At 54.8% G+C, this 26,976-nt stretch overlaps 1 protein-coding gene and 1 long non-coding RNA gene across 5 annotated transcripts; one reads left to right on the top strand and one right to left on the bottom strand.

The window, feature by feature from the left end:
• Positions 1 to 132: 132 nt before the first annotated feature.
• Positions 133 to 26,915, bottom strand: BCL7A (BAF chromatin remodeling complex subunit BCL7A). Of its 4 annotated transcripts, XM_073881215.1 has the most exons (7): positions 26,578 to 26,915; positions 26,047 to 26,142; positions 18,990 to 19,071; positions 15,760 to 15,856; positions 11,437 to 11,604; positions 5,011 to 5,132; positions 3,498 to 4,491 (listed from the first exon to the last, which is right to left on the bottom strand). In XM_073881215.1, exons 2-7 carry the CDS (start codon positions 26,136 to 26,138, stop codon positions 4,336 to 4,338), a joined length of 717 nt encoding a protein of 238 aa, XP_073737316.1. In that variant the 5' UTR covers positions 26,139 to 26,142; positions 26,578 to 26,915; the 3' UTR covers positions 3,498 to 4,335. The 4 variants fall into 4 exon arrangements, with proteins under 4 accessions (XP_025745607.1, XP_025745608.1, XP_073737316.1 ...); XM_025889822.2 differs by lacking the exons at positions 3,498 to 4,491; positions 26,578 to 26,915 and adding an exon at positions 133 to 1,820 and having other exon boundaries at positions 4,948 to 5,132; positions 26,047 to 26,300; XM_025889823.2 differs by lacking the exons at positions 3,498 to 4,491; positions 26,578 to 26,915 and adding an exon at positions 133 to 1,820 and having other exon boundaries at positions 26,047 to 26,299.
• LOC141370645 (uncharacterized) lies at positions 8,930 to 19,583 on the top strand. The gene is made up of 5 exons (XR_012374892.1): positions 8,930 to 9,392; positions 10,239 to 10,301; positions 15,003 to 15,180; positions 17,745 to 17,946; positions 19,286 to 19,583. It is a non-coding gene; the product is annotated as an uncharacterized lncRNA (long non-coding RNA).
• Positions 26,916 to 26,976: the final 61 nt, after the last annotated feature.

Genomic DNA, 26,976 nt, shown 5'->3' with positions numbered 1-26,976 from the left:
TTGCATGAGGTATTTGAAATTCAGGAACATTTTGATTCTTCTTGAAGTGCAGGAAATAGATTGGCTCCCTTAAAAACAAGAAAGAGCCTCACCCTCAGAAACTTAGAAACTGGCAGACACTTTCCATGGTGGTCAGGAGAGAGATCCACACGTCAAAGGTATCAAAGGTGGTACCTGAATATGCACCAATCAGCAAAACAAAAACGAAAACAAAACAAAACAAAAAACCACAAAACAAAACAACCCTCTCCCCCAACCCGCCCACCCCCTCACTCAACTCAAAGGGAGTTGGAACTCCAGTGCAGTAAAGAAAGCTCAGGAAAAGGGTTAAGGTCCGAGGAGTCCATTTAGGAATTAAGAGCAAACCAGGCCTCAGAACCAAACAATCAGGCAGTTCATCCAAGGGGGTATCTCCATTTTAGTGAGAGGAAGGTGTCCCGGCACAGGCAGGGGACGGGGGCGAGGAGAGAGGACTCGATCACCCCTTTCTGGAGGAGTGTAGAGCATCCCACTCCTTGGTGCCTTGCTTCTGGCCTTTGAGGCCCAATCCTCAGGGTCTGCTCCCCCCGTGGGGGCTGTGAGTGCATCCTGGGAGCGAGAGGCCATCAGACTGTTGGCTCTGAGCGTCAGGAACACTCTGCAATCTTGCCTCCCCCGGGGCGGGGATGGGGGGATTGCCGAGTGGTGGTGGGGGGGGGGGCGGGGGGAGGCAGAGGGTAGCAGGTTACTGCGGATTTGAAATCCAGGCAACATCGCATGACAGCAAGTTCAGCACCAGCTCTTCCTGCTGTCTGCTCCCAGCCTCCTCAGCCCTTTTACCGTCCTAAGGAGACAATCCTGCAGTCAGCCACAGAAGCCACTTCCTCTTCGGAGGTGTGGGAGAAAGCCGTGTGGTGCGGGGAGGGTGCAAGTGCCAGAGCAATTGAAGGGCTCTGCGTGTCCGTCTGGGCCACCGCGGTGGCCTTCGAAACGCCGGCCCCAGATGCCCCGAGGAAGCGAGAGAGCACATCCAGAAGCCAGCCCTTGGCGGCAGTGCCCCGACATCCAAGGCTCCTCGGACTTGGGGCCCAGGGCCCAGGGCTTGCCCGACACCCCTGCAGCTGCAAATCGGGCGGCCAAGGAGGTCCTGCCCTTGCGAGGCCTCGGGTCCCCCTCCTCCCTGCCTGCTCCGCTCCAGCTGAAGTCCCGGGTCAGGGAGGAGAGAGGTGTGAGGACGGTGGCACCAGCTGCCTGGACAAAACTGAGGGCACTTTGCAAAGGGAGATGCAAAACAACCAGGAAAACATGCCAGAGGTCACCTCAAGGGCACAAGGCACAAAAAAAGAAAGCGGGAGGAATCGGGCGAACAGTGAAAAGCCCCGACGAAAACCGATTCCCTGATCGGTACCACCCTCGAATAGCTTATATCGTTAAATACAGAAGTTGGGGGGGGGGGACACAAAACAATACAGCAGCAACACAAATGTAATCTTGGCTTCAGAGACAGTGTGCAGACACTCCTGAGCTGTCAACCCCATCTTCCCAAGGACAGTCCCTTCAACACTCGAGTGTTTTGCTTCACAGCAGAAAGTTCTTCAGTGTCTGAGAAGTTACGCTGTTCTGGGTTTTCTTGGATTTGCACTTGGTAAACTTGGAAAGTTAGTAGTCCTGTCTGCACCCGAGAGGAATTGCTCAGGTGAAGTTGTTCTAGGATTCAGCCTGCAGAGGGATCTCCCGTGAAACATGGACAGCAGGACTGAACATAGTGTCTACATCTCTTCAGAGTTCTGTTGCGAGGCCTCCAGTTTCATCTTCTTCGAGGGTGGCACTCCTTCCAAATCCTTGGGGGAGAAGAGAAGAGGACACAGGTTACCGCACCAGGAGGGCAGTTTAGGTCAGCCGTGAGTCTGAAGGTCAACCCAGGAAGAAACGGAGGACCGGCCTCTGTGGTTCAAACCCGCAGTTCTGACCCCGCGGCCCCGTGTCACCTGGGCCCCGCCTGTCCCCACCACGGTGGTTTCCCTCCGGGTCTTCCGAGCACACTGCCCCCTGTGCCTCTACCTCTAAGCTCCCCTGTCCCCTGCCCCACACCAGCCAGGGAGGGTCTCCCCATTATCAGCCTTCCAGTCTGTCGTTAATCGCCAGGGTAGTCATTTGTGCACAACTTCCACGTCGACCTCTCCAAGCTCAGAGATCTCGTCCAACCTTGCCATGTGGTCAAGGGCTCCTCCTGATACTCAGCATTTGCTGAATGCACATGTGTGTTATTCTGGGGAAAAGAGCCGTAGTTGTGACCACACTCCTAAGTCCCACGGCGCAGAAAGGTCCGGCACTCACCCCCCCAACTCTGACTTTCCCACTCAGCCATCTCCAAACTGACCCACTGCCCGAGACCAGCTAACGACTACCCACCTTGACCGCCCCCCGCCCCCAGTCTGTCGATGACACCACACCTGCTCGGGATCAAGCTGAGGGTACCCTGACGGCCTCACACCCCACCTATTAGTCCCACCAACTCCGTCTCCAAATACCCTTGGTTTCTGTCCGGCCCAGGAAGGGTCCGCCACCTCCACCCGGTGCCGTGCTTGTACCGTCCGCACCCGCACCCTCACCTGCCCGGACAAAGCAGCATTCTGCTCTGCGGCCTCCTTACACAGCCCTCCACACCGTCCAAGAAATCCCCAAACAGCAATCATACCCAGAACATAAAGCCCGTTGATACTTTCCCACCGACTCCAGAGCAAGACCCCGATTCCGTACCAGGCCGAGAAGGCCCAGCACCCAGCGCAGGCCTACCTGCGCCTCGTCCGGCTGTTCTCTCCCCTGTCCACTAGGGCCCCAGCCACTGCGGCTTCCCCTTTTGTTCCTCGGGCTCACTCCTGTCTCCAGGCCCTCGTGGCCGTAGTTTCTCAGCCTTCAAATTCCCACTCACTGCCCGGTTCTCTGCCTACGCCAGTCCAAAGAATGCTCTACCGTCAGGTCTCCTTGCCTGAAGAAGAACTCGGGTTCTTCTGCAACACATGTTGTGACCTTGTAATCCGCCCGTGCCTGCGATGCCCTGTGTCATGGTGAGCCCCCTGCGGGCAGGGAGGGACCCCATCTCTGGCTCACCCTGGGTCCCTAGTATCTGACACAGCACCCGGTCCACAGTGGGTGCACGACGTATGTTGAATGGAGCCCCCAGGCCCTGAGGTGGGCTGCGTGGGAGTTTCATGTGGCAGACGCTGAGAGCCGGCACCGCAGGGAGGCCGGAAGAGCCGCCTCTGTGTAAGCAGTAAAAGCCTGATACAGACACCAGAAAAAGCAGGTACTGTGCCTTCAGAGGATGCCGGGTCCCCCTGGGGAGAAGGTTCTTTGGTTCTGCAGAACAGTTGGATGGGAGGAAGGCATGTGAGCTTGGGAGTGGATGAGAAGGGGAAAAGGGAGCAAAAGAGAGGAGCCAGGAGCTAAGGACAGCCGAACAGGGGACAAGAGTCAAAGTACTGCTCTTGTCGGGCGGTTGGGGAAGCTTTTTTTTTTTTTTTTTTTTTTTTTAACACAGGAACAGCCAAATGTCAGTGTCTAGTTGCTTGCTTAATTGTAACGCATCCTCCACCTTGCTCACAAACTTCAGAGCTCTGTGGACGAGTATGTGTCCATGTGTGCCTGAGAACAGCGGAAGAGGCCTCATTCCAGGCCTGGATCCCCCAGGAATGGCAGTGGAGGTGGGGGGCTTGTGAGATGGAAGACCCCTGCACCTTTCAGACATGGGGGGGGGGGAGCAGGGAGGAAGAGCACTAGATGCCCCCAGGGTACGGATCAAAGGTTCAAGCTAACCTTTCCTCCACTGAGTTCAGAAGGCCAGGAGACCCCAGCAGACATTCTGGTTTTACACACTGTTCAGGAAGCTTTGATTTTTAATCTAATGGGCTCCAACTATGCCTGAGGTTCTAGGTCTTGCTTTTCTCATTTCACATTGGGAGGATATTTCTTTCTTGTCTGTCTGTACCTGGGTCAGCCACACTCTTTTTAACAGCTCCGTACCAGTCTGTCTTATCCAGGACCCCCGATTAATTGAACCAGTCCCCTTTCGGCAAACTTAGGTTGTGGCTCACATCCCCCGTCAACACTCCTTTTGTGTCTTTGGGCATTTGAGGTGTGTTCTGCGGGAGGAGGAGGCTACAGATCCAAGGGGTTATAGACATTAGAGTCCAGAAGGCACTTTCCCTCGGGGGAGGCCTGGCTTACAGCTCTGCAAAGCGCAGACCAAGTCCTGCTGCACCCTGGCCCCTCCCAATCTTTCTGTTGCTACTTCCTCCGGAGGTACTGGACAGTAGTTTTACTAGTTCAAGTTCTGATACCTCGGAGTCCCCACACTCAGCTTAGGTGGGCACAGAGGGTTGACAGTGAAAAATCACAGTGATGGCATCTGAGGCATTCCCGTGTCCAGCTCCACACCGAGTGTGTTCGCCACATTCTCTCATCCCATCTGCGCCCTGGCCCCAAGACAGTTCTGTGATCCCATTCCGGTAGCTGTGGACAAGGAGGCTCGGTTATGCTAAGTGAAGGAGCTGGGATTCGAACCCAGGATGTTTGTTCCTAGCCACCGGCCACCTGCTCCTGCACTGATTCGGACCAGATGCTGACAAACAGGGATGACCCAGAACGGGGTCCAAGCAAGGGGGCGGTGCGGTCAGCTGCAAAATTCCAAAGGATGATTCATCCGGCATTTAGGATTCTGAAGACTTACAGTCCCCGCGCTAAAGGAAGTTGACTTGGGGTCACTAGAGCAGGCAAGGCTTTTGTGGACCTGAGTAAACAAAGTGACAAAGCCAAGGCTGGGATAAAGGCCGCCTCCTCTTCCTACACCCTCCTCCCTGAGGGCTGGGCCCCAGGACACTCACGACTCCCGCTCAGTGAACGCAGGGAAGTGCCAATCTTCCGAGGAGAAAACCACAAAACAAAGTAACAAAACCCCTTTCAACGTACCCCCGACACCCCAGCGGGCTCCCGGCTGATCTGGCCGCCCCTCTGAGACCTCGATCGAGGTACCTGAGAGATTGCGGACATCTCTGCAGCTAGACCCGCGTCTCCAGATGGCTGCCGTTCACCTTTCTCTGAACTGTTCATCGAGTTTTCCATTGAAGACTGCGAATTCTGCTCGTCAGAAGCATCTGAGGGAAAGCAAGATGACAGAAGCTGTTTTCAGACACGTGAGATGTGGAGCCAGATGGACCAATTACTAAAAATACCTGGAACTGGGGAGTTTTGTGGCCAGGCGGTCTGTCGGGCCTGCAGTGAGCCGGGGCGCTTGGGAAGCCTCTTAGTTTTTCATGAGGTTGTCTGAAGCGGCCAGGCCCCACGCTGGCCCTGGGGCCTCCAACCCTTGCCTGCACACCCACTACCTGCCATGTGCCCTAAGAGGACATCTTAGGGAATGCTACATGCTTTGTGCCGCGTGCACCTGGCGCCCTCTAGTGGGCACAACGCACCCCAACCATCATGGCTGCTGACTCCTCCCTTTTCCATTCCAGAGCCTGCGTTTTCCACCTGGGGAGCTGGCCTGGGGAGCTGGCCGAGGGACCTGCCCCTTTGTAGACTTTTCTCTTAATAATGTGGGTGTTTTCCTGACCATCAGAGCAATGACTGATGATTGCACAGAAACAGAAAATACGGGAAAAAATAAAGTCAGAATCACTGATTACCTCACCCCACCCACAACTACCAACCCACTAACATTTCAGAGGATTTATTTTCATCTCTCCAGATGTTTTCCCCCCCTACATGCATATAATTCTCTGCTCTCCCCAAATAGAGATCACACAGAATTTTGGAAAAATTTTTCATGTCTTTAAAAATTCTCTGAATACAAGAGTGTACAAGATGGCTGCACGGCTTCCATCCAGCAATCACTTATTTATGAATCCTGTTTTGCCAATGATTCGGGCTGCTTCTTATGCATCGGTCTCCCTCCTCCCCTCCCCAGCGCAGTCCTTTAGCAGAAGGGGGTTGCAGGCCGTATCCGGCTGTATGAGGCGAGGCGGTACGGCTGTGGGAGAGGAGGTTATTTTGGGCACCGAGCCACAGAACTCACGGTGGGAGCAGCATCTTGCCCAGGGCCCCACTTGGCTTGTACTCAAGGCCCCAACAACATCCGTCACCCTGATTTTTTCAAAGGGCACTAGAAGACTCAAGAATGCCTCACTTTCTGGGGTTTCTGAGGCAGAAAAGAAAAAAAAAAATATATATATATATATCCAGGCTTAAGTTTTAAAGCAGGCACGCAAGTCGGCAGCACTCCATGGCCCGAAACCAGTGGGGAGCAGAGGGCTGGGGAGAAGGGCAGGAAGGAGGTGGAAGACCCCACCTCTGCCAAGGAGGCTGTCCTCCCAGCATGTCCATCCCAGGTGAGCTGCTCTTTAACACATACTCTGCCTCCCCAAACCAGCAGCCCTGATATCCTGGGGGCAGCACCCGGAGTCCCACCACTCTGCCAGGGCCTGAGCTTGGGTGTTCCGGCTGCTGCGGGGAGGCTCAGGGGGTCCGCCCTCTCCAGGGCTGGGCTCTGCCTACAACCTGGTACCTGGGAGGACCCAGGGTTTAGAAATAGACCTGAGTTCCCGTCATGCCTCTGCCACTTGTTTCCTCTGGGAGCCCTAAAAGTCATCCCGGTTGACAACAGCCACGCTGTGGAGTCTTGGTGAGGCCTTAAAGGGACAGGGGAAAGGGCAGGGGAAGTACTCAAGTAACAAAATAACCCCAGGGGGGAGAAACTACCAGGGCATAGGACCACACTCCCCACCAACCTGACAGTTCTTTAATATTTTGTTTTACTTTTTAAAAAAATTTAAGTAATTTCTACACCCAATGCGGGACTCCAGCTCACGACCCTGAGATCAAGAGTCACACGCTCTACCGGCCAACGGATCCAGCCAGGCGCCCCTACTATGTTAAGTCAAACACGGAATCCCTGTACAATCCCGCTCTTCCACCACTAGGTAGAGACCCAAAGGAAGAGCAAATAGGTCCTCAAACTGGTACGTGTACATGAATGTTCACGGCAGTACTATTCCTAACAGCCAAGAGATGGAAACAGCCCAAGTATAAATTAACAAATGAATCAAATGACAAAACGTGGTGCATCCACGCAATCCACAGAGCAAAGTATTACTGACTCACAGATAGGAGGGAAGGAATGGCACTTGCTATCAGGTGGAAGAACCTCGAAAACATGATCCCGAGTGAAAGAAACCAGACACAAAAGGCCACGTATTACACGCCACGTATATGAAACACCCAGAACAGGTAAATCCATACAGACAGAAATCAGACTGGCAGCTGCCGGGGGCTAGGGTGAGGGGGAAGGGGGGAGCGACAGTTTATGGGTACAGAGTTTCCTCTGGGGGCGATGGAAATGTTTTGGAACTGGACAAAGGTGAATTTCATCTCAGTTTTTTAAAAAGGAAAGAAATCCATGTTAATGTTATGTTCTAGTTTGTAACAGACGTTTGCTTTAGCAAACTCTGAATTGTTATTGTCCTCCTCTGGCCTCCCCTTTCTGCCCTACACACTGAGCTCTGCAGACTGGACAGGGAGGTTCAGAAATCATGGCCAGCCACCCCGAGAGTCACACTGACCCCCTGCCCGGCCTGAGAGCTCAGCAGGAACTGGCCTTAAAGCTCACAGAGCGTGCAAGGGCTCGGTGCAGCGGCCTGATTCTCCTAGTGCTGGTGCTGGAACTCACCCAGGGGAAATTATTTTCCTAGGGCCTAAATTTAGTCCAGTGAGTTTGGACATTATGTCATTCCCTGAACTCACTCAGCAGTAAACAAGTTCAAAGCAAGGTCAACAGCTGGTGACTAACCCACCCCATCCCGCAGGCTGTACGTACCCACCTGGGAGGCCTTCATGCCTTTCCCATGGGGGCTCCCCCCAACCGTGGCAGGCACCCCCCCTCCCTCGAGCGATGCTGGGCAACTGTGTGGGCCCAGTGGCCTGGGGTCATCAGAAGAGGACCCTGGTGTAGTGTCCGCCTGGACGGGTAAAGCTTTTGGTGGTGGGGGGGGGGAGGGACGGGGGCAGGGTGTTGTAGTTACCAATTCCGGAAGCAACAACCCAAGAAGCAATGTCTGCAACTGCGCTTTCACTGGCTTTTAGGGAAAGGAGATACAGCCCCCAGACATGGGAGACATGAGGGAGAAAGCACAAAGGATGGGAAAGAAGCCAGGACGTGTGCACACCTGGACCAGCAGGTGTGCGTGACCTCCCCTCGCTCACGTCAGGCTCAGGCTTGGGTGAGCACTTTTGCTTCCGTTCCACCCCACTCCTTTCGGGGACTGGGTGAGGGAGGCAACTTTCATCTGTCTCACTTTATAAATAAGGAAACAGAAAGGCTCATAGGAGGGGACGCTGCCAGCCCAAGGCCACACGGCTAGCAAGTGTCAGCCCAGACGTGACGGTTCATCCTGCCCTGGTCCCACCGCCCACTGCCCACAAAGCCACAGGAGCGGGACGGTGCTGGGGGCCGCTGTGGGGAGAAGCCAGGGAGGCCTCTCAACATGCCACCCCACACAGGATGGCCCCGCAGGCGAGACGCATCTGGCCCCAAATGCCAGCCACGCTGAGGTTGACAAGCCTTGCCTACCACATCTCTGAAGGAAAACGGTGGGATCTTCCCCAATTTTAAATGCCCGCATCTCTGACTAAATACACAGTCCCTCTATCCTTCACATAAAGATGTGAGGACAAGACTCCCTGCTGGATCATGTGTGGGGAAAAAACCTGTATGATTATCAACGTGGGGACTATTTGAATAAATGATGACATGTTCGTACCACTGAATAGTACAAAGCTGGTAAAGAGAATGGAACAAACCTGTACGTTCTAACATGGAACAATCTCCATGGTGATTGTTAAGGGAAGTATTCTAAAAAAAGGAGGTTATAATCTCATCTAGATTCTTCTAGGGCCACCACACTAGACTCAACAGAGGTCCTCCCGGGGTGGGGAGAACACTCGAGGTTCTGACTGGGGGGCCGTCCAGTCTTCGTCCTGATGCCGGCATTGTTCCCCGTGTGTGGGGTCACCTGCCCCCCCCACCGTGCCCCGCCCACAGGCCTACCTGGCACAAGTGCTTCCGCATCCGGCTCGGACAGGGGGTGCCACACTGAGCACCTGAGACCCTCGTGCCTGGCTGGCTCGCCCCTTCCCCCACATGTCCCCAAGCACTGCCCCTGGTCCCTTCTGCTTGCATTGCTCATTTCCCTCCTATCTCTGCTCAGCCTTCGAGCCCACGTCAGGCAGCAGGAAGCCTTTCCTGAGCCCCCTAGGCTCCTTTTTCCTACTAACACAGCACTGACCACAAACTCAAAAGCCCCTTTAAGGGCCAGGCAGTGCCGTGAATGAGTCATGGGGGCTGTTCAACTCAGACACAGGTAAGGAAAAAAAAAATCTGAAGGAATATTCTTCTGTTCTTCAAAAAAATACAGATTCTCCCAACCTCTCAGACTTCTACTTTTCCACTTTTGATAGAGAAATAGGTTAAAAAAAACAACGTACTTTTTCCTTTAAATGAGTAATAAAGAAAGCAACAGTGATCACGGAGGGACATGGGGACACGACTCTTGGGCCTCAGTGTCAGGAAGACAATAGGGAGTGGCGGGGAGTGTGGTGACTAGCAAATGCAGGCTCACGCACCCTCCCTGCAAGGGCAACCACATCTCTGCTTTAACCGGTTGCTGCTCCATGGAAAAGCAGACCCAGTATTGCCCAATCTTCTGATTTTCTCAAAAGAAGGTGGAAATCAATCTTCTTTTAAGTGAATTGTTTAATTTTAAAATTCTGACATCCAATTCAAATTAAAAATAAAAATAGCACCAGGCCCGTGGCCCCATCCACACGCCCCAGGCTGGACCTAGTCTGTCTGTGACCTCTGGGGGGTCTCATTCTCGGTCCTGGTGTCCACCCCCCACTGCTCCCCTCTGAGTGCTCGGGGGGCAGGAAGCAGCCTCACACAGGCCGCAGGTGTGGGAAAGCGTGTCAAAGGAAATGGAAAGGGGTTCGAAGTGATACCACAGCACAGAGAGGCCTTCCTCCCGAGAAGACCCGACCCAGTCCCTCCCCAAGCACAGGGAAGCCTGGCCTCCACCCCGGGCCAGCCCTCTTCCCCCTCTCCTCCCTTCACAAATGCTGGCCAGGACATCCCCTCAGATGCCAGGTCCCTGCTCAGCCCAGGTACCACCTGTCAACACATACCCCATCTTGGACCTTCAAACTACCAGATACCAGACAAGCAAGAACTACAGACCCATCTTCTTAAGTGTAATGACGGTACCTGTGATCAGGTAAGAAAACATTCTTGTTTTTAAGAGATGTGTGAAGTGTTCAGGGATGAAATGCTGTAAGATTTATAAGTTACCTTCAAATGCCCTCCCCCCAAATATTTACAGACAAAGCCAAACAGACCAACAACCGCCGAATTCAGCTGACATATATGGGAGAGTACCCTATTTATTTTTCTGTATGTTTCAAAACTTTCTTTTACAAGAATCCAGAGATCTCGGGGCGCCTGGGTGGCTCCGTCGTTAAGCGTCTGCCTTCGGCTCAGGTCATGATCCCCGGGTCCTGGGATCGAGCCCCGCGTCGGGCTCCCTGCTCCGCGGGGAGCCTGCTTCTCCCTCTCCCACTCCCCCTGCTTGTGCTCCCTCTCTCGCTGTCTCTCTCTCTCTCCATCAAAATAAATAAATAAAATGTTTAAAAAAAAAAAAAGAATCCAGAGATCTCAAAACAGACAAAGATAAGCCAACACACACATATCCACGTACACGTATGTCCTCCACAGCCAGACTGCCGCTTACTACCTCGTCTGCTCCCACCCGGTCCCAACAGTCGCCACCCTCTTCCATCTGGATGACTGCCTTAGCCCTTCTATCTGTTCTCAATCACAGCAACCAAAGTGACCCTCCAGACCATGGCACTCAGTCCCAATGGCTCCTGTCTCCCTTGGCACAGAAGCAAGGGTCTGTTTAGTGGCCTAAGAGCCCCCCACACTCAAGGTCCTGCCTCTTCTGACCTCATCTCACTTTGTGAACCCCTCATCCGCCCTTCCACAGCCACTAAGCACACTCCTGCCTCAGGGCCTTTGCACTGCCCATTCCCTCTCCCTACAGTGCTTTTCTCCCCCTTTCCCAAAGGGTTTGCTCCCTTACCTAATTTTAGCCTAATTTGCTCTAATGTCACCTTCTCAGTGAGGCCTTCCCTGGCCACCTTATTTAAAATGGAAACATTCCCCATAATTCACCAAGACTCGCCATTCCTCTTTCTTATTATAGTTTTCCACGGAACTTACCTTCCCAAAACTAGAGCTAATCTAGGCATTACCCTTCTTCTACTGTGACCTTCTAGGGGTCGGCATGTGGCTGGACCTCCTAGAGACCTGTCAACCGACTGCACAAAGGCCCAGCCCCTGCGGGCACGTACCTTCCACCCCAGGGAGCTCCTTCCCATCGGCCTGGGTCTCGTCTGCCTTAGCGTCAGTGCCTTCGCCGGGCACGGCTGAGCTGGGCTCTGGAGCAGGGCTTGAGTTACTGCTGTTCTCCTGTTTGATCGGGGAGGCATCCGCTATGGAGCTCTGGTTGCTGTTATCATCTGCACAGGGGAGAAGAGAACCACAGGGTGAAATCCCCCAGCTACTGAGGAAAGGCGGGTTGGGGGCTCGGCCTCCCCAAGCCTCTCTGCCGGCAGCCCCACAGGACACTCTCCCAGGGAAGGAGACACTTCCCCACCCTCAAGACCTTGGAGATGAGCCACCTGGGGCCGTTCCATATGTCCTGCAAGGAGAAGGCTTCCGTAAGCCTGCCTGAACGTCCCCCTCTGGCTCCATCCTGTGTGTGGGCGCAGCCAGCGACACACGGTGGCCTCCCACATTTCAAGTCTTTGGGGGGCCTCTGAGGCCTCATTCTGGGTGAAGAAGCCAGATTTGTGCACCTGGCTCCGTGGCAACGCGAAGGCTGAAACACGGTCCATGAGGCAGCATTACCAAAAATGTCCCACTGATCTAATCGTGTCTAGACCAACTTCCACTTGATACAAAATAAAAGGGGGAGAGAACACGTAAATGGAAAGTAGGATATTCCACAGCACAATCGGCCCAGCCTCTTCAAGTCAGAACCATTAAATGAGAGAGAGAGAGAGAGAGAGAGAGAGAGAGAGAGAGAGAGAGAGAGGGAGGGAGGGAGAGGGGGGGGGGGGGAGGGGGGGAGGGAGGGAGAGAGAAGCAGGGAAAATTATTGTAAAGAAATTTAAGAGAATTAACAGCTAAATTAAGGACATGTGAAAATTATTTAGATTCTGTTTTGAATGTGCCAGCTCGTAAGGGACATTTTGGAACAACTGGGGAATTGAGTTTAGAATATAGTCTGGGATTTAGAAGATACAACGGGATAACAGTTACTTCTGTTAGGAGTGAAAATAGCACGGCAGGTGTATAGAAATGTTGTTAGTGACACGTGCTGAAAGGTTTAGCCACGGACTTAAAACACAACGCAGGGAAACTTCAGTTCAGCACAGGCTGCCTACGACTGTCAGAATTCCCTGAACCGAACACTCGAGAGCTATGTGGTTTTTCTATGTAAATTGCATTTCAATTAAAAAACTTAATACATTAAAAAAAAAAAAAGATGAGGCAAACATGGCATGTGAGTGAAAACCTAGGTGACAGGTGTGTGAAGTTCATCACACTAGTCTTCCTACTGTTCTCAATTATGAAATTTTTCATAATACAGAGAAAAAAAGAGAAGTAATTTGAGCACTGCGTTCATGGTTGAGCCAGTGGCAGGGCTGGGGGTCCGGGGGCACATACCCCCTGGCGCTAGACCCTGTCGTACGTGCAGAGAATCATGTTAGGTTGCAGATATCCAAGTGGTGATTTCGAAAACTACCACCACACTGCTTTTCTGGGCCATGCTGTGCACTTGGGACCAAGGCCACTTTTGTGAAACAGATAGCAAGGAAGAGACACGGAGAAGCACATCCACACATCCTGGGCCCTACTTCATGCTGACACCTGGGCAAAAACACTTACAGCCACTTGTTTCATCCTCCCGACAACCTGCCCAGTAGGTGCTGTTACCTCCCTCGTTTCCAGAGGGGGAAACTGAGGCTCTGAGCGGCAGAACCCCTTGCTCAAGCTTCTCCACCCAACTCCAAACTCAACCTGCCAAGGAAGTGCCAGGCAGTCACACGGTCCCTGCCAGGTAAACTGCATCTTACTCTAAGTGTACTAGTTACACACAAGATCCTCTTGTGAATTCTGGGACTTTAAAAAAAAAAAAAAGGGGGGGGGCGCCTGGGTGGCTCAGTTGGTTAAGCGACTGCCTTCGGCTCAGGTCATGATCCTGGAGTCCCGGGATCGAGTCCCGCATCGGGCTTCCTGCTCAGCAGGGAGTCTGCTTCTCCCTCTGACCCTCTTCCCTCTCGTGCTTTCTATCTCTCATTCTCTCTCTCTCTCTCAAATAAATAAATAAAATCTTAAAAAAAAAAAAAAAGCATACTCTCCTGATTTGCCTTTTAAGAAAATCTACACCTTCTTCCTACACCAAGCTGTGTGTGCATGTATGTAAAAGGCAGAGGCCTAGCCCACAGGTCCCAGCACAGAGTTATGTTAATTAATGACAACAAGTGCTAATGTTTAACGAGTTAGTTGCCAGAGCCTAACCTGGTCACCCGGTAACGATGTGACCCTGACATTCGAGTCAATGTTGATAGAATCTCAGACTCGAAAGAGGTGGCTGCAGATGCGCGCTGCCCCACTGGGGTCTTGCAGATAATCCTGTCCAGGCCCACATCTTTCCTTGCCTTTGCACACATCTGTGCCCTGCGGCTGGAGGAGGGTCTCAGCCGCACATGTGCTAAGATGGAAAGGATACTACTGAGAACGTGAGCGAGGCTCCTGGGCTGGTGGCCACACACTTGGATTCTGCCTCCAAAGGACCTCAAGGCCAGCACTGGCATCCGTGAGCTTCCTAACCTGGGGTGCCACCTCCCCGAGCCCTCATTTCCTAATCTGCACAATGGGGCTTGTTTTTAGGATGAATGAGGTAAGGCATGAAATGGGCTTAGCAAGACGCTTTGGCACACTGTGACAGCCTTAAACGTCAGCTACTAACATGCCAAGGGCTTTGAGGGGGTTATCTTATTTAATATTCACAAGGACCTTACGAAGTGGGCATTACCATTCCCACTCGGCAGACTGAAAACAGATCTGATGGTTACATGCTAAGGAACTAGCCCAGGATCACACAGACGGTTGTGGGGCGGGGGGGTCCTAGGGAGCCAGATGTGAACCCACGTGGGATCTTGTCCTCTGCCCTAAAAGGCTCTCACCTGTGAGCCAGGCAGGGGCCTTCTCAAATCCCAAGAGAGTGGGGATCTAAGCAATGCCAGGGGGGCAGGTCACATCCCAGCTCCAATACCTGGTTCAATTGTGTTCCATGTTTCAACTGCGACTGTATGGCCAGCGAGGGGCTTTCCTGACGCGTCAGCTGTCAGTAAAACCCCTCCGTGCTTTCTGAAGCCAGCCCAGCAATAAGCAAGACCCCCCCTGCCCTCAGAGCTTGTGACTGTGTTTCCAGACTGGTCAGTCTGGGCAAATGCAAAAGTTCACTGGCACTCCTTCCCCAGAGCAAGAAAGCCCTGGAACCAGAGGGGCAGAAACGCGATCCATCCACCATTCCTTTTCGATGTGCTTATTTATCGAATAGCACCATGCTGTACAAAAGGCCTGCAGGGTCAAAAGAACAAAGACGTTGAAAGTGGGATCAAGAGATGGGAAAAAGCAAGTGGTACCAGCTCTGCTAGTGGCAGCCCAAGCAGGTGGCCCTGGAGTGACCTCAGTCTCCTGTAGGAATGGCTACAGCTGCCTTGAGGGGAACACACTCCCCGAGTTTCTGGGTCTGATTTCCCAAAGTACGGCATACACGCAGATTTCCTAGTTTATAAACATCGGAAACTCAACGTTGCATAAATTTCATGTTGGAATCTCTCAGGTCAGAAGCCGGGCAGCGGTGTTCCTTGGAGGGATGAGGACAACCGGAAGGGGACACCAGGGGGATGGCCAGGCACGTTTCCGTCTTGACCTGGGCCGGCTGTATGGATGTATGGAACCTGTATACCTATCATGAAGCCATACCCTTATGATGCGTGCCTTTCCTATCCATTAACGAGGTAAAGGGGGAACTCACGCGAGCAATGTCAAAACCGCAGACCGGCTAATGCAGGTCTCCAGCCTGGATTCCATCAGGGGGACACTGGTTGTAACTTTTGAAATAAGACAGCAAAGGAAGGTAGGATGTCATTGTGGAACGTAGGTCCCCGGGTCCCAGAGTGATTAACGGGATGCGGAAATCCAGTTTGGAGTTTCCCAGCAGCCAAAGAGAAATAGGAAATGGAAAACGGCGTCATTTTTACGGTAGGTCAGGCCTAGGAGGGGAAAAGATCGTAGACCCACAAAAAGTTCCTGAGCGCACACAGGGCTGAAAGGTCGCGTCCCCCTCCCCCCGTAAGGTTTGTGTCACTGGGCTCGAGAAGGTCTTGTTTTATGTCTCTAGCTTGTTTCTTGTTTTACGTTTCTTGGCCTGCTGTGCTGGGCAGAGAAGTTTCTCCTCTGCTGAGGCTTCTCCTGGGCACGAAGGCCTCCTGGTGCTGCCCAGCCCTCCTACCCTTGCCTGGAATGTGAACAAACCTGCTGGTGAGAACAAAAGCTGAGTGCTCTGCCACAGCCCAGGGCCGGGCAGGAGAGCTCACCGTGCATGTCCATCATCCCCGGGGAGGAGCTGTTCTCCGGCGTGGTCACCTCAGAGCCACACTTCTCATCTTTGCCCTTTTTCTTGTTCTTGTTCTTCTGGAGGAGAAAATGGAGCAGACACCGAGTCACCACATTGTGTGTGCATGCGTGAGCAAGCCCCCGGGGGGTGATATGAATATTTTATTTGGCCGGTTCATCTTGGAGCCTGCAAGTCTCCGGAGGGCTCTCCTTGGCCTGCATTTGAACACGTCCCATTAGGGGCCTCACCTGCCGAAGGGAGGATTCTGGGGCTGGGCATAAACCTGCCTTGTGTGGGGGGCCAGGACCAGCAGGCATGCCAACAGGTACAGTGATGCCAGGTGAGGGACAGAGAAGACACAGGTCACACACTCCCACTATCTGTAGGCCCCACGGTTGCCTAGAGTAGTCAGCTGACTCCCAGCAAAACACTGGAAGGCCAGGTGAGGAGAGAAATCCCAAGGAGGAAGGGTGGTGAAGAGGATGCTTTTTGTGTGCAGTTCCATTTGTTTTTGTTCTGTTTTGTTTTTTTTTACAAATGGAATAGGATCATGTTGGAAATGACCTGTGTCCACTGGTAAGACTTGTTAAATTACAGCATATTCTTTCAACATAACGTAATGCAATAATTACTGAGAATAAGACAGCTCTTCATATACTAACGTGGAATGATCTACAGAAATATCAGCATATTAGAATATCTGTCATCTCCAGGATGCGTAAAAGGAAGGTGCGGAACATGGGAAGGGAAGGCCACTATTCACGAAAAGAAAGGACACGTGAATGTCTATCCACACGTGTGTTTGTGGGCACTGTCTCTGGAAGGATAAACAAATGCTGGTCGCCTCCAGAGAAAGGAGCTGGGTGGCGTGGGGGCGTACACAGGGACAGGAAGCAGATTTACAAAAAGATATACACATATTTGAAAAAGGTAGCATTTGAAGAATATGCACACCTCTAGAGATGGAAAGTTGATTGGTGGATTCCAGGACCGTGAAGGCGGAGGGGAGGGGGGGAGTGACGGCTAACAGGTGTGAGCTTTCTTTTAGGGGTAATGAAAATGTTCTGGAATTATAGCAGTGATGGCTAGATGACAGTAAATACACTAACACTAACTTGTATACCTTAAAAGAGTGAGTTTTATGGCATGTGAGTTGTCTTCATTGGGAAAAAAAATGTTTTTAAAGTAATATTTGAATTCTGTAAATTGGTTTCCCTATTTAAAAGGAAAAAACTTGCTAGAGTTCCAAAGGGGGGGGGGAATGGTGCAACCATGTTGTAATTGGGTGTTTAGAAAAATAAAAAGCTACCCCTCCGGCTACAACCACCGGAGATTCCGACTCAGCTGTCTGGGGTGGGGCCCAGGGACCTGCATTTCTCCACGGTTCCCAGGGGATTGGATGCTCAGCCAGGGGTGGGGCCCACAGCCCTAGAGGGAAAGGGGGTGGGGGGAAACATCATATTGTCCATCATGGCTCCGAGACAATGGCAAATTAGCATTTTTAGAGCCCCGTCCGCACAGCGGGGCCGGGTTAAGTTTTCTCTGACACACCGCCTTTACACTGCTGCAGAAACCCCGGGAGCTGCCTATTGTTGCCCCACTGCACAAAAGAGGGAACGAGGGCCCAGCAAGTTGGGGTCACCTGTCTGACATCATAGGTTAGGGGGGGGGGGGGGGCACCTGTCCTCTCTTTGCCCAGCCTGCAGCTGCCCTGTCCTTCCCGACAGCCCATATATTACACTTTCTCCTTGATCCCAATCCATTTTGGCACTTCCCTGATGTCTGTTTCATGCTATTCTATAATTATCTTTCCCAACGAGATTATAAATTCCTTGAGAGCAGGGACCATGTCTTCTCAAATGCAACCGGCGTTTATACAACACCTAATGATGTGCAAGGCACAGATGTGGGCCAGAGCCAGGAGCTGCCTTCGAGGAGCCGGCTGCACCCTGCTCTCCCCTCTAGAGACGGCCAGCACCAACGGCTGCGATGCGCTAGGTCTTGGGGCCTCGAGGAACGCAACCCTGGTGGCTCCAGGAGCCCAGGCCGGAACCAGAAAGGGTGATACACACCGACGTTCTCCGCCGAGCACCAACCTACCCAGAGACGAGCTTGCGATCACAGGGTCAAGAATGGAGCCTCAGCCCTGCCTGGACACCTGGGACAGGTAACTGAAGACAGCTGCGGGGAGGCTTAGCCTTGCCTTTATGGCCCCCTAGGAACCCAGCAATCATGACTACGACCCCCCAGAAGCAAATGGAGCCATCAATCCATGTGGCTCAGCGTGAGCCATCTTCCTGGGGCGGGAGGATTGTTCACATGAATAGGGAAGGCACCCTGGGCAGGACAGTCCATGCCAAGGTCTGTAGGTGGGAGCATTCTGGATGCTGACTGGAAATAAGAGTAGCTGACCTGGGGTCTTTGGGGGTAAACTGGCCCAGGAGCCACGAAGCTGAAAAACTACCCACGATGTGCGCAGCAGCTTCCGCAGGCCCTCCCACACACCAGGCGCGGCTGCTGACGCTCCTTCTAGTGGCTGGAGCACCCTCTGCCCCCCAGCCCCAGGGCCCCAGCCGTGGCTGTGTTCCCATGCACCGAGCCCTCTCGCTCTGGGGTCGCTCTGGGGTCGCTCTGGGGTGGCCTGCAGCTCCAACCACCAGAAGGCTCTCCAACAGCAAAGAGAGCATGTGTTCTGGAGTCAATAAGACCCGGCACTTGCTGTGTGATTCCGGGGAAGTGGCTTCACCTCTCTGAGCCTGTGTCCTCACTTGTACAAAGGGGATAATGGGTCAACTCGACAGACCTGGCAGATGGTTGGGGGCTCCGGAGCAGTGACAACAACGGGGGAGGGTCTGCTTGTCTGGGTGTACGCTACACCCAAACCGTGGTGCCCAGGGCCCCAGGGAGGGGACAGCTCGGCACTAAGGCATGTCCCCACTGGCAAACTATAGGGCTCTCAGCTCAGAAGAGATGACTTGCAGGGGACACTTCCCAGCTCCCAGAGGGCCAAACTCTGGGGCTAGACTATGAGTGGGCAGGAGGACCCAGGTGCAGCAGCCTCTCCAGCCATAAGCTGGGTCCTTCTGCTTCCCAGGTGGCCTTGGCCCCAGGGTCGCACACTGGTGGGCAGTGGTGGACAGCACCTTCTACCTGCGGTGCGGGGAGCACGGATGGATGGCCCTACCCCAGGGGTTTGGCCCACATACTCACATCGTCCACCTTTGGCTCTGTCACAGGGACCCACTTATAGATTCGCAGGGATGTGTCACCCACAGTCACCCACTTCTTCTCCCTGCAGAAGATGAGGAAGAGCTCGTTACCAGGGGGTTTCTGGGGCAGAACCCTGCGCACCCCTCGTGGTGGACACGGGCCTTGGAGTAGCTGCGACACAGGGGCTGCTCAGCTTGGGGTCAAGGGAAGGAGCTCCAGATCACCCCAGATCTAATAGCTGGGGGCTGCTGGGCAAGTCATTCACCATTCTACACCTCTGTCTCCCCATCTGTTAGACCACACAGGGTCATCAGTCTCTGGGCTGTCACGAGGGTTACATGAGACAGCATGTGTGAAAAGCCTCCCCATGCCCTGAAGGATGTGCCTGGTGTGACTGGGCGGACAGAGGGGCTGCCATTAAAGAGGATTGCTCTGGATGAAGAGAACTGTGCCCCAGGGTCCTCCAGCTTTTGTGCCTCACACCGCTGCCAACTCCACGGAGCCAGCGAACTGGGCCACCCCAACCCCTTGGGCAGCAGGGAGGGCTTTAGGCCAGCAGGGCATTTCCTCCTCAGGGGTTGAGGGGGCTTCACCAAGGGCACCCAGGGACTCACCCTGTCCTCCCCGCAGTGCCTCTGAGGTCAGAGGAAGGAAGGCAGGAGAAGACAGCGTGATAACCACCCAGTGCTCTTCGGGGCAAACGCCATTTGGAGCAGTCGGGGGGGGGGGAGGGGGCAAGGGGAACAGGGGTGGGGGAGCAAGAACAAACCTGGATGCCCAGTGGCCTTGGCCCCAAGGGTGGTCCCCAGGCCTCAACAGGGAAGCACAGCCTGGACAGCAGCCAGCCAGACGGATGCCCTGAGGACCCCACATCCCGGCTCCAAGCCAGGCATGTGTTTCTGGGTCTTCCCTCCTAAGACCCACATCTGCACACTGTCCCCGCCCCTGCCCCCACCACAGCCTAAGCTCCTGGGGGACCGCATCCAGGGACCCCCGCTACTAGAAGCAGGTTTATGGGTAAGGACAAAAATCACAAGCCAGGAGAAGGAAACGGGGTGACCGGTTTTCATTAAGGATAAAAATTAACACCCTCTCCTCCACACCACTGTATTCCAAGCCACCATCATTCCCTAGATTCCTGCCACAGCCTCCAAACTCTGGTCCCTGACCCCTGCAGGCTACAGGTCAGGTCAAGTCACTTCTTGCCCCTAACACTGGGAATGAGAGCCAGAGGCTGTGCACCTGACAGTATCGAGGCTCGGAGGAATCACCCGGAAAGAAAGCTGGGACTCCAAACCAAGCAGTTTGGACTCTAGGGTCTCCATTCCTGGCACCAGGCTCTGCCATCTCAGGAGAAGTGGGAGGTCACAAAGGATCTCTCTCGGCTCCTTAATTCAAGGAACCCACCGTGGGATGACGGGGCCAGATACACACCTAGGACAGGTGACAGAGCTGCCAGAAGCCCCCAACAAGTTTAGTGACAAGGGTTCCACCAGAACCAAAGTTTACGTGTGGCAAGAGCACCTCTGTTTGTGAGCTACCAGGTACCTGACCAGCCTTCCCTCCATGGGTGGGTGGCCTTCATGGGCTGGTGGGACACATTACAGCCACCTGGCACTCAATTGCCACAGAGGGTTCGGGGCACCGGAGCACACTCAAAACCGGCTAACCCAAACCACAGAAATCTCCATTCCCCAAACTGTGCCTGTTCAGGTCCTACAGATTCCCTGCTGGAGGAAGCCACAGTCTGGCTTTTACTTATTTTAGGACTATTTCTAGTGTCTTCAATGTGCTGACTTCCCATACACATTTGCTCTAATCTTCCCATAACCTTGTGTGGCAGGAACGGTCACCCTCCCCATTTGACAGATAAAGAAACTGAGGCATGAGAAGGTGAAGTCTGTCTCCCCGGGACCAGTATTCAAAGCCTCCACGCCGCACTGCTTTAGGAGCAGCTTCTCCCAACCCCATCCCTGCCCCCTTTTAGCCCAGAAAGAATAAAATGAAGGCACATATCTAAGTCACCACCCACCCATCTCCTACATCTTGGAGGCAGAATGGACAACCCATAATCCGTGTCCTTCCCCACCTCTATTCTGAATAATCAGAAGGTATCTGGAAGGGACGGGGCATTCCAAGGAACCACCTTGGTGACAAAGCAACAATCCTAATAGTCATTGTGTGTGAAGGCTTATATCTGCCAAGTGCTTTATTTACAATCAATCCCTCTCCCCCAAAGACTGCCCAATAAGCCTATGAGAGGGGAATCACTGTCATTCCATTTTATGGGTGGGAAACAAGAGGTCCAGAAAGGTTATATAACTAGTTCATGGTCACACAGCTAGCCCAAGGCAGAGCGAGGACTGGACACAGGCTCCGACTAGAGCCCACTCTCTGCTATTCTGTCTCCTGTGAAAAACTAAGAAATCATTCCACAGCGCACATCGGTTACGGAAGCTGGACACAAAAACACAAACTGCTAGCATCCCACGCAAACGGCCGAAGGCGCTCACTACTCACAGTCCCTCAACCGGCTTCCTCGGCCAGGGCCACAGTAGGTCAGCAAATCCAAGGTTTGGTTGTGTTAAAAACAAAAACAAAAACAAAAGTAACTGACGTGCAAAACACAGGACGTGTGTCAAGGCAGAAAGCGTGCTAGGTCTGGGCTTTGCAGCCTGCATGCCGGCCAAGATGTACCCTCAAGTTGCACGTGCCTCCCACAGTGGTTGAGGGCCCGGCAACCTACGGGCAGACTGCAGCCAGGTTCTCGCGCCCTCCTTTGCCCCAGTTGGTGACCCCTTGGCCTGAGTACCCCCCAACTCACCCCAAGGATTAGAAACCTTTCTTCGGTTGCATTTCTCCTGGACACTGAGGGGCTCTGGGACATAGGGCAAAGCATTAAGAACCCAACCTCGGGAATGGACCTCAGGACTGCCCTCTGCCCAGCAGCCCCGCAGGGAGACGAGGCCCTGGAACGCGGGTAATGAGGCAGAGCAAGCACCAGGGAGGACAGGAAGCGATTTCACAGACATGACCAGTGGGCTCTGGGTGTCTCCTCAAGACAGCAGCTCCTTGGAAGACAACACATGGGCTCAGGGAAATGATGGAGCTCCTACTAGTTCCCCAAACCATCATCCCAGAACACGCAGCGTCGGCCCTCAATGAGGGAATTAAGCTGTACTTACTACTTTATAGCTGGGGTGACAAACAAGTGGCCAACAGGTATGTTCTGTCCAGCCTGCATATTAGTTTTTAAAATTTGAATCAATTGCCAAACTTTAAGAAGAAAAAAGTGAGACTCCACATAAAAATCCAGATTCCTGATGACTCTCACAAAGGCGGTGACGTGGCCACGAGGGGCCCACGTGCGTGAGGAGTCAGGGCTCTCTCAGAGCCCCCAGCACTCACCCCCCACCCCACTGGAGGCACTGGGCCCAGATTCACCACAGCCAGGGGGCACACCCCCACCTTGCCACAAAGTGGGCCTGTGGGCCCCCCGGTAACCAGCCAGGCTCAAGTACTCAAGGTTTTGCCCCTCCAGACTTGGGCTCCTGGACAAAACGGCAAATGGGGTCCCAGCTGTAGCAATAAAGCCCCAAACACTCCCCCGCCCCCAGCATAGGCTCCCATATAAGCTGCAAGCACCCGTCACAGATTTTCTAGGCTATGGTCAATTTTTAATGTTTTCCTGGGTCCAGGTCCAAGGGCTAGCCAAGGAGACCATCTTGGGGTCACTGCCCAAGGGGGGCCCTGCCGACTCCCTCAAAGAGACTGCAAATCCCTCACTTTGTATCACTTCCCAGGGCTAGTCCTTGACACCTGAGGAGGCCTTGTCTAGGGCTGGTGTCCTACTAACTAGGCCCAGGCTCACCTGACCTGCCCTGCACCTGGCAAGAGGATATCCCCAAAGGTAAAGAAGTGTGGCCCGAAAGACGGGTGGGCGGGATGGGTAGGAAGTCTCCAGGGAACAGGCCTCTCTCCTTCAAAAACTCACTGAGGGACCCTTCAGACCAAGGGCTCAGGGGTTCCGGGCCTAAGCCTACTTTGTGGCTCAAGCCTTTGTCTCTCACCCAGTGACCCCCCTCTCTTGCTCTTCTCCACCCCACACTGCGCCCCTAACCCCGGCCCACCATTTTGTTTTTCGTCCAGCCATCTTGTGGCTCCCTCACAGCCTACCAGCCTGCCTTGCTGGGACACCAGACGAGGGAGGGAAAACAGCTGGCGGCTAGGGATGGGGTGGTCACGGCTGACTGCTGGTTCTTTCTGGGGACGAGGGAAGGGAAGGGTTGGCAGAGGGGGGATTTTTAGGGGTCTCCAGGGCTGAGAAGAAATACCACCCTAGACTCACAGGATAAATGGAATGCCAGACACCTCTGTTCTCTGGATAAAATATGAGATGATGAATTAAATTTGAATTTCAGATATGTAACAGTTTAGTATAAGTATGTCCCAAGTACTGCATGGGACATACTTACACTAAAATTTATACACATATATCGCTTATTTTTAAAAAAGTTATTTCATTGTTTATCTGAAATTCAAATTTAACTGGGTGTCCTGTAATTTTATTTGCTAAATCTGGCAACCCGATGTCCCAGCCACTAGTGAAAGGCATGGTTGGTGGCCACGCAGTTAATAAACAACCCAAAGCCTCAAGGACTGACTGGAAGGCCTATTCTAAAAGTACAGTGAAGGTGAGATTTGGCTTCTCAGGGCTGGGGAAACCCTGAAAATGAGGCGAAGTCTTTTTTGCTTAAAAGGGGCAGGAAAAGAAAAGAAAATCAGCAAAACACATACTTTATGGCGTCCACCTTAAATAAGGACACCGTGAGTGACTGCTTCTGTTTGCAGGAATAGGTGCTTTTGGAGACATGATCTTGTTCTAGGAGGGAGAAAGCAGCACCAGACCTGTGGCTGCCCTGGTTAAAGAAGTTCCGCAGTTTGCCCAAGGTCACAGCAAGGAAGTGAACTGGAAGCCCAGCCAGGAGATCCTAAAGCCTGAGGTCTTTATCATGACCTGTTTCCCGAAACACAGGGAGGGAGGGAAACCGGTTCTTCTCCCCTTCCCCCAAACACAGGCCAGGCCAGGGGGGGGGGGGGCAGGCTGCCTGTTCTGCCACCCCCAGGGTAGAAAGCCCGATAGGTCCATCTGCCCTCCCTGCAGAGCACTGGCAGACTGGCCCCACAGAAGCATCTGTCAGGGTACGGAGCCTCTGTCCTGCTGGGAACCTGGAGCAGAAGGCCCCACCACGCCTCTTGGAACAGAGAAAGGCAGCTTGCCCCCAGCCCCTTTCTCACCTCCAGGCCTTGACAGAAGGGACTCAGGCCCAGACACTGGTTCTTTCTTTGCCCCGGCACTAAGGCAGGGGACAACCCCAGCCTTCCCTCTGGGAATCCCACAGGAGAGGGGATTGTGGGCTTGTTTTCCGGTGTCTGTTTTGGCCTGCAGCTGTTTCTGCCATTTTTAAATGGCTCCAGTTGGGCCCTGGGCACCCTGCGTGCCCCGGGGAGCGCCCACAGCACCGAAAACTCGGCTCTCAACTTTGGAAGGCCTCCCCTTCTCACGGTTCTGAAAATTCTTTGTCCCACTGGAGCCAAACCCAGCCCTTGGCCGGGCATCCGGCCATCCGCAGACAGCCCTTTCCATAGGAGGCCCGGGAGCACGTGGACTTTATTGATTTTCCTCTTGCCTTTTTTTGTTGGGTTTGACTCAGAAAGGACAGCTAACTTGTGACACGGCTAGGCTGGAGGCTCACCCCCAGTGGGTTTTAGAGACCAAGGCGTTACTCAAGAAATGATACCCCTAAACATAAACATACCCCACCAGGGGCCTGCCCAGTTTTTAGTCTTTAAATAAAAAGGGTCAGGACGAGCCCGCGGGGGCTGACACTCGAGATCATCGCGGCTGCTCCTCTCCCTCCCTGACCCTGGTGAAGCCGTGGGAAAAAAAAATAATAAAGTTGAAATCAAGGAGCCGGGAGTTTTCAACAACTCTGCCCCAACCTGGGGAGGTGCTTGCGCCTGGGGCCTGGCCCGCGGGCTGATTCGGAGCCAGACCCCGATGAGGCGGCGAACGCGTTCAGTCGTATTAATTACAACAAGGCCACGCCGGACAGACTCCAACGTGAGCTCGAAGAACACGCACGGCCCGCACCAAATCTCCTCTCCCCCGCGCAGAGAACAAAAACAACGGCTCTCTCGGCAAAACAAACACCAGCCGCTGCTTTGGGAAAGACAGACTCGGCCGAGGACCGGTTTCTGGCCAAAAAGATTCGCCCGCCGACCCCCGCGCGCGCGCGCCTGCCGGCCAGGGCGGGCTGGGCGGGGGTGCCGGGCGCCCCGGGCCCGCGGCCGCCCCGGCGCTTCCTCCTCGCGCTCGCCCCCATCTTTCTTCCTCGCCGAGAACCCTCGCTCCAGGCAGCCCAAAGCGCTAAATTTAAACGGCTCGCGCTTTGCAAACTCCGCAGACTCGAGGGCGCCGGGCCTGGGAGGCGGGGAGCAAGCGAGCCAGCCAGCCGGGGAGGGAGGCGGGAGGGAGGCCCGGCGCGGGCAGGGGCGCGGGGGGCCGGCGCTGCGCCGCCCGGGGCGCGCGGGGACGAGACGGAGACGGCGGCGGCCCGCTCGGTGCCTGCACAATGGAGCTCGCGCTCTCCCCTCCGCCGCCGGCATCGCGGCCCCGGCGCGCGGGAAGCCGCTTTCATGTGACTTGCACAAAACGAAATGGCTTCTGGGGCCGGCCCCGAGCCCCCCTCCCGGGAGCCGAGCGCCGCGGCGGGGCCGGCCCGCCGCTCCACCGCCCGGCCCCGGGGCGCCCCGCCGCCTCCAGGCTGCCGCCACCGCGCCAGGTGGGCGACAGGCGCGAGCGCACCTGGGCAGCGGCCGCGGCCCCCTCCTCGCGCAGGTGACCCGGCTCGCGCGCCGCCCGCCGCTCCAACTCCCGGGCCCGCGGCCGGCCCGCGGCGCGGCACCCGCCGGCTTTTTGTATGTGCTCCGGGGGTCTGGGGCTGCCGCGGCGCCGGGCGGGCGGGCGGGCGAGCGAGCAGGCGCCTCCGCTTACCATTTGCGCACTTTCTCGATAGCCGCCATGACCCTCTTGATATCATCTTTGGCGCGGCTCCTGGTCTCGGCTCGAACCGACCTGCCCGACATGGTTCTGGCGGGGAGAGAGAGGCTGGGGGAGCGCGCCCGCCGGGTCCTGCTCGCGCTCCGCGGCGGCCACACTCGCGCCCGCCCGCCCGCTCACTCACTCACACACACTCACACACACACTCTCTCACACACACACTCACACTCACACACATACACACAAAGCCGGAGCCGCCGCGCGCTCGGGGCCCAGTGCGCAAGCGCCGGGCGCCAGCTGCACCGAGCAGGGGGAGCAGCGCCGCCGCGGCCGCCAGTAGTGCGGCCTCCGGGCGCCGCCGCCGCCGCCGGCCAGCGCCGCGAGCCGCCCCCGCCCGCCCGGCGAGGCGCCCGCGACCCCCCGCGACTCCCCGCTCCCCCGGGAGGCGTCCGGGGGCGTCCGGCGACCCCCGGCTCCCGGCGCGCGGAGGGGGGGTGGTGGGCGGCGGGGCGCGAGGACACTCACTCGGAGGCCGCAGGTGCCGCGGGGTCCCCCCAGGGAGGGCGCGCCGGCGGGGCGGGGCGGGCGGCCGTGGAGGGGGCGCATTCCTGGGGAGCCAGCTATGCGGCTGGTCCGCTGCCCCGGGTGTGTGGCAGCGGGTGCAATAATGCAAGTTTCCTGTGGGGCTCCCGACTTCTCAGAGTTGAAGGCGGCGATTCGGGATGCGAGGTGCTCTTGGAAAGAGTTGGGAAGCACGGATTTCTGCTGGCCCTCTGCCCTGTGCAAACACGCGAGCTAGGACATCGCTTCCCTTTCCCTCGTCCTTTTGGAAAACTAGAATCGGAGGAAAGGTGCCAGGGGCGAGGCGACCACGAGACATTCGACCTTGCCTGTTAAATAGCTTTCCGCGAAGGAACAGCTCTA

The sequence above is a fragment of the Callorhinus ursinus genome, unplaced genomic scaffold (genome assembly GCF_003265705.2).
Source record: "Callorhinus ursinus isolate GAN/ISIS: 27379988/994484 unplaced genomic scaffold, GSC_fseal_2.0 scaffold41, whole genome shotgun sequence".
In the NCBI taxonomy this organism is placed as follows: domain Eukaryota; kingdom Metazoa; phylum Chordata; class Mammalia; order Carnivora; family Otariidae; genus Callorhinus; species Callorhinus ursinus.
Note: the sequence above shows the minus strand (reverse complement) of the source record. Positions and strands in the feature narration are given on the sequence as shown.

Excerpts from the sequence above, each read along its gene's own strand:
- BCL7A (XM_073881215.1), bottom strand. The coding sequence starts at position 26,138 with ATGTCGGGCAGGTCGGTTCGAGCCGAGACCAGGAGCCGCGCCAAAGAT. Across the intron at positions 15,857-18,989 it reads CAGAGCCAAAGGTGGACGAT|AAGAACAAGAACAAGAAAAA; the intron begins GTGAGTATGTGG and ends TTTCTCCTCCAG. Across the intron at positions 11,605-15,759 it reads GGGGATGATGGACATGCACG|ATGATAACAGCAACCAGAGC; the intron begins GTGAGCTCTCCT and ends TCCCCTGTGCAG.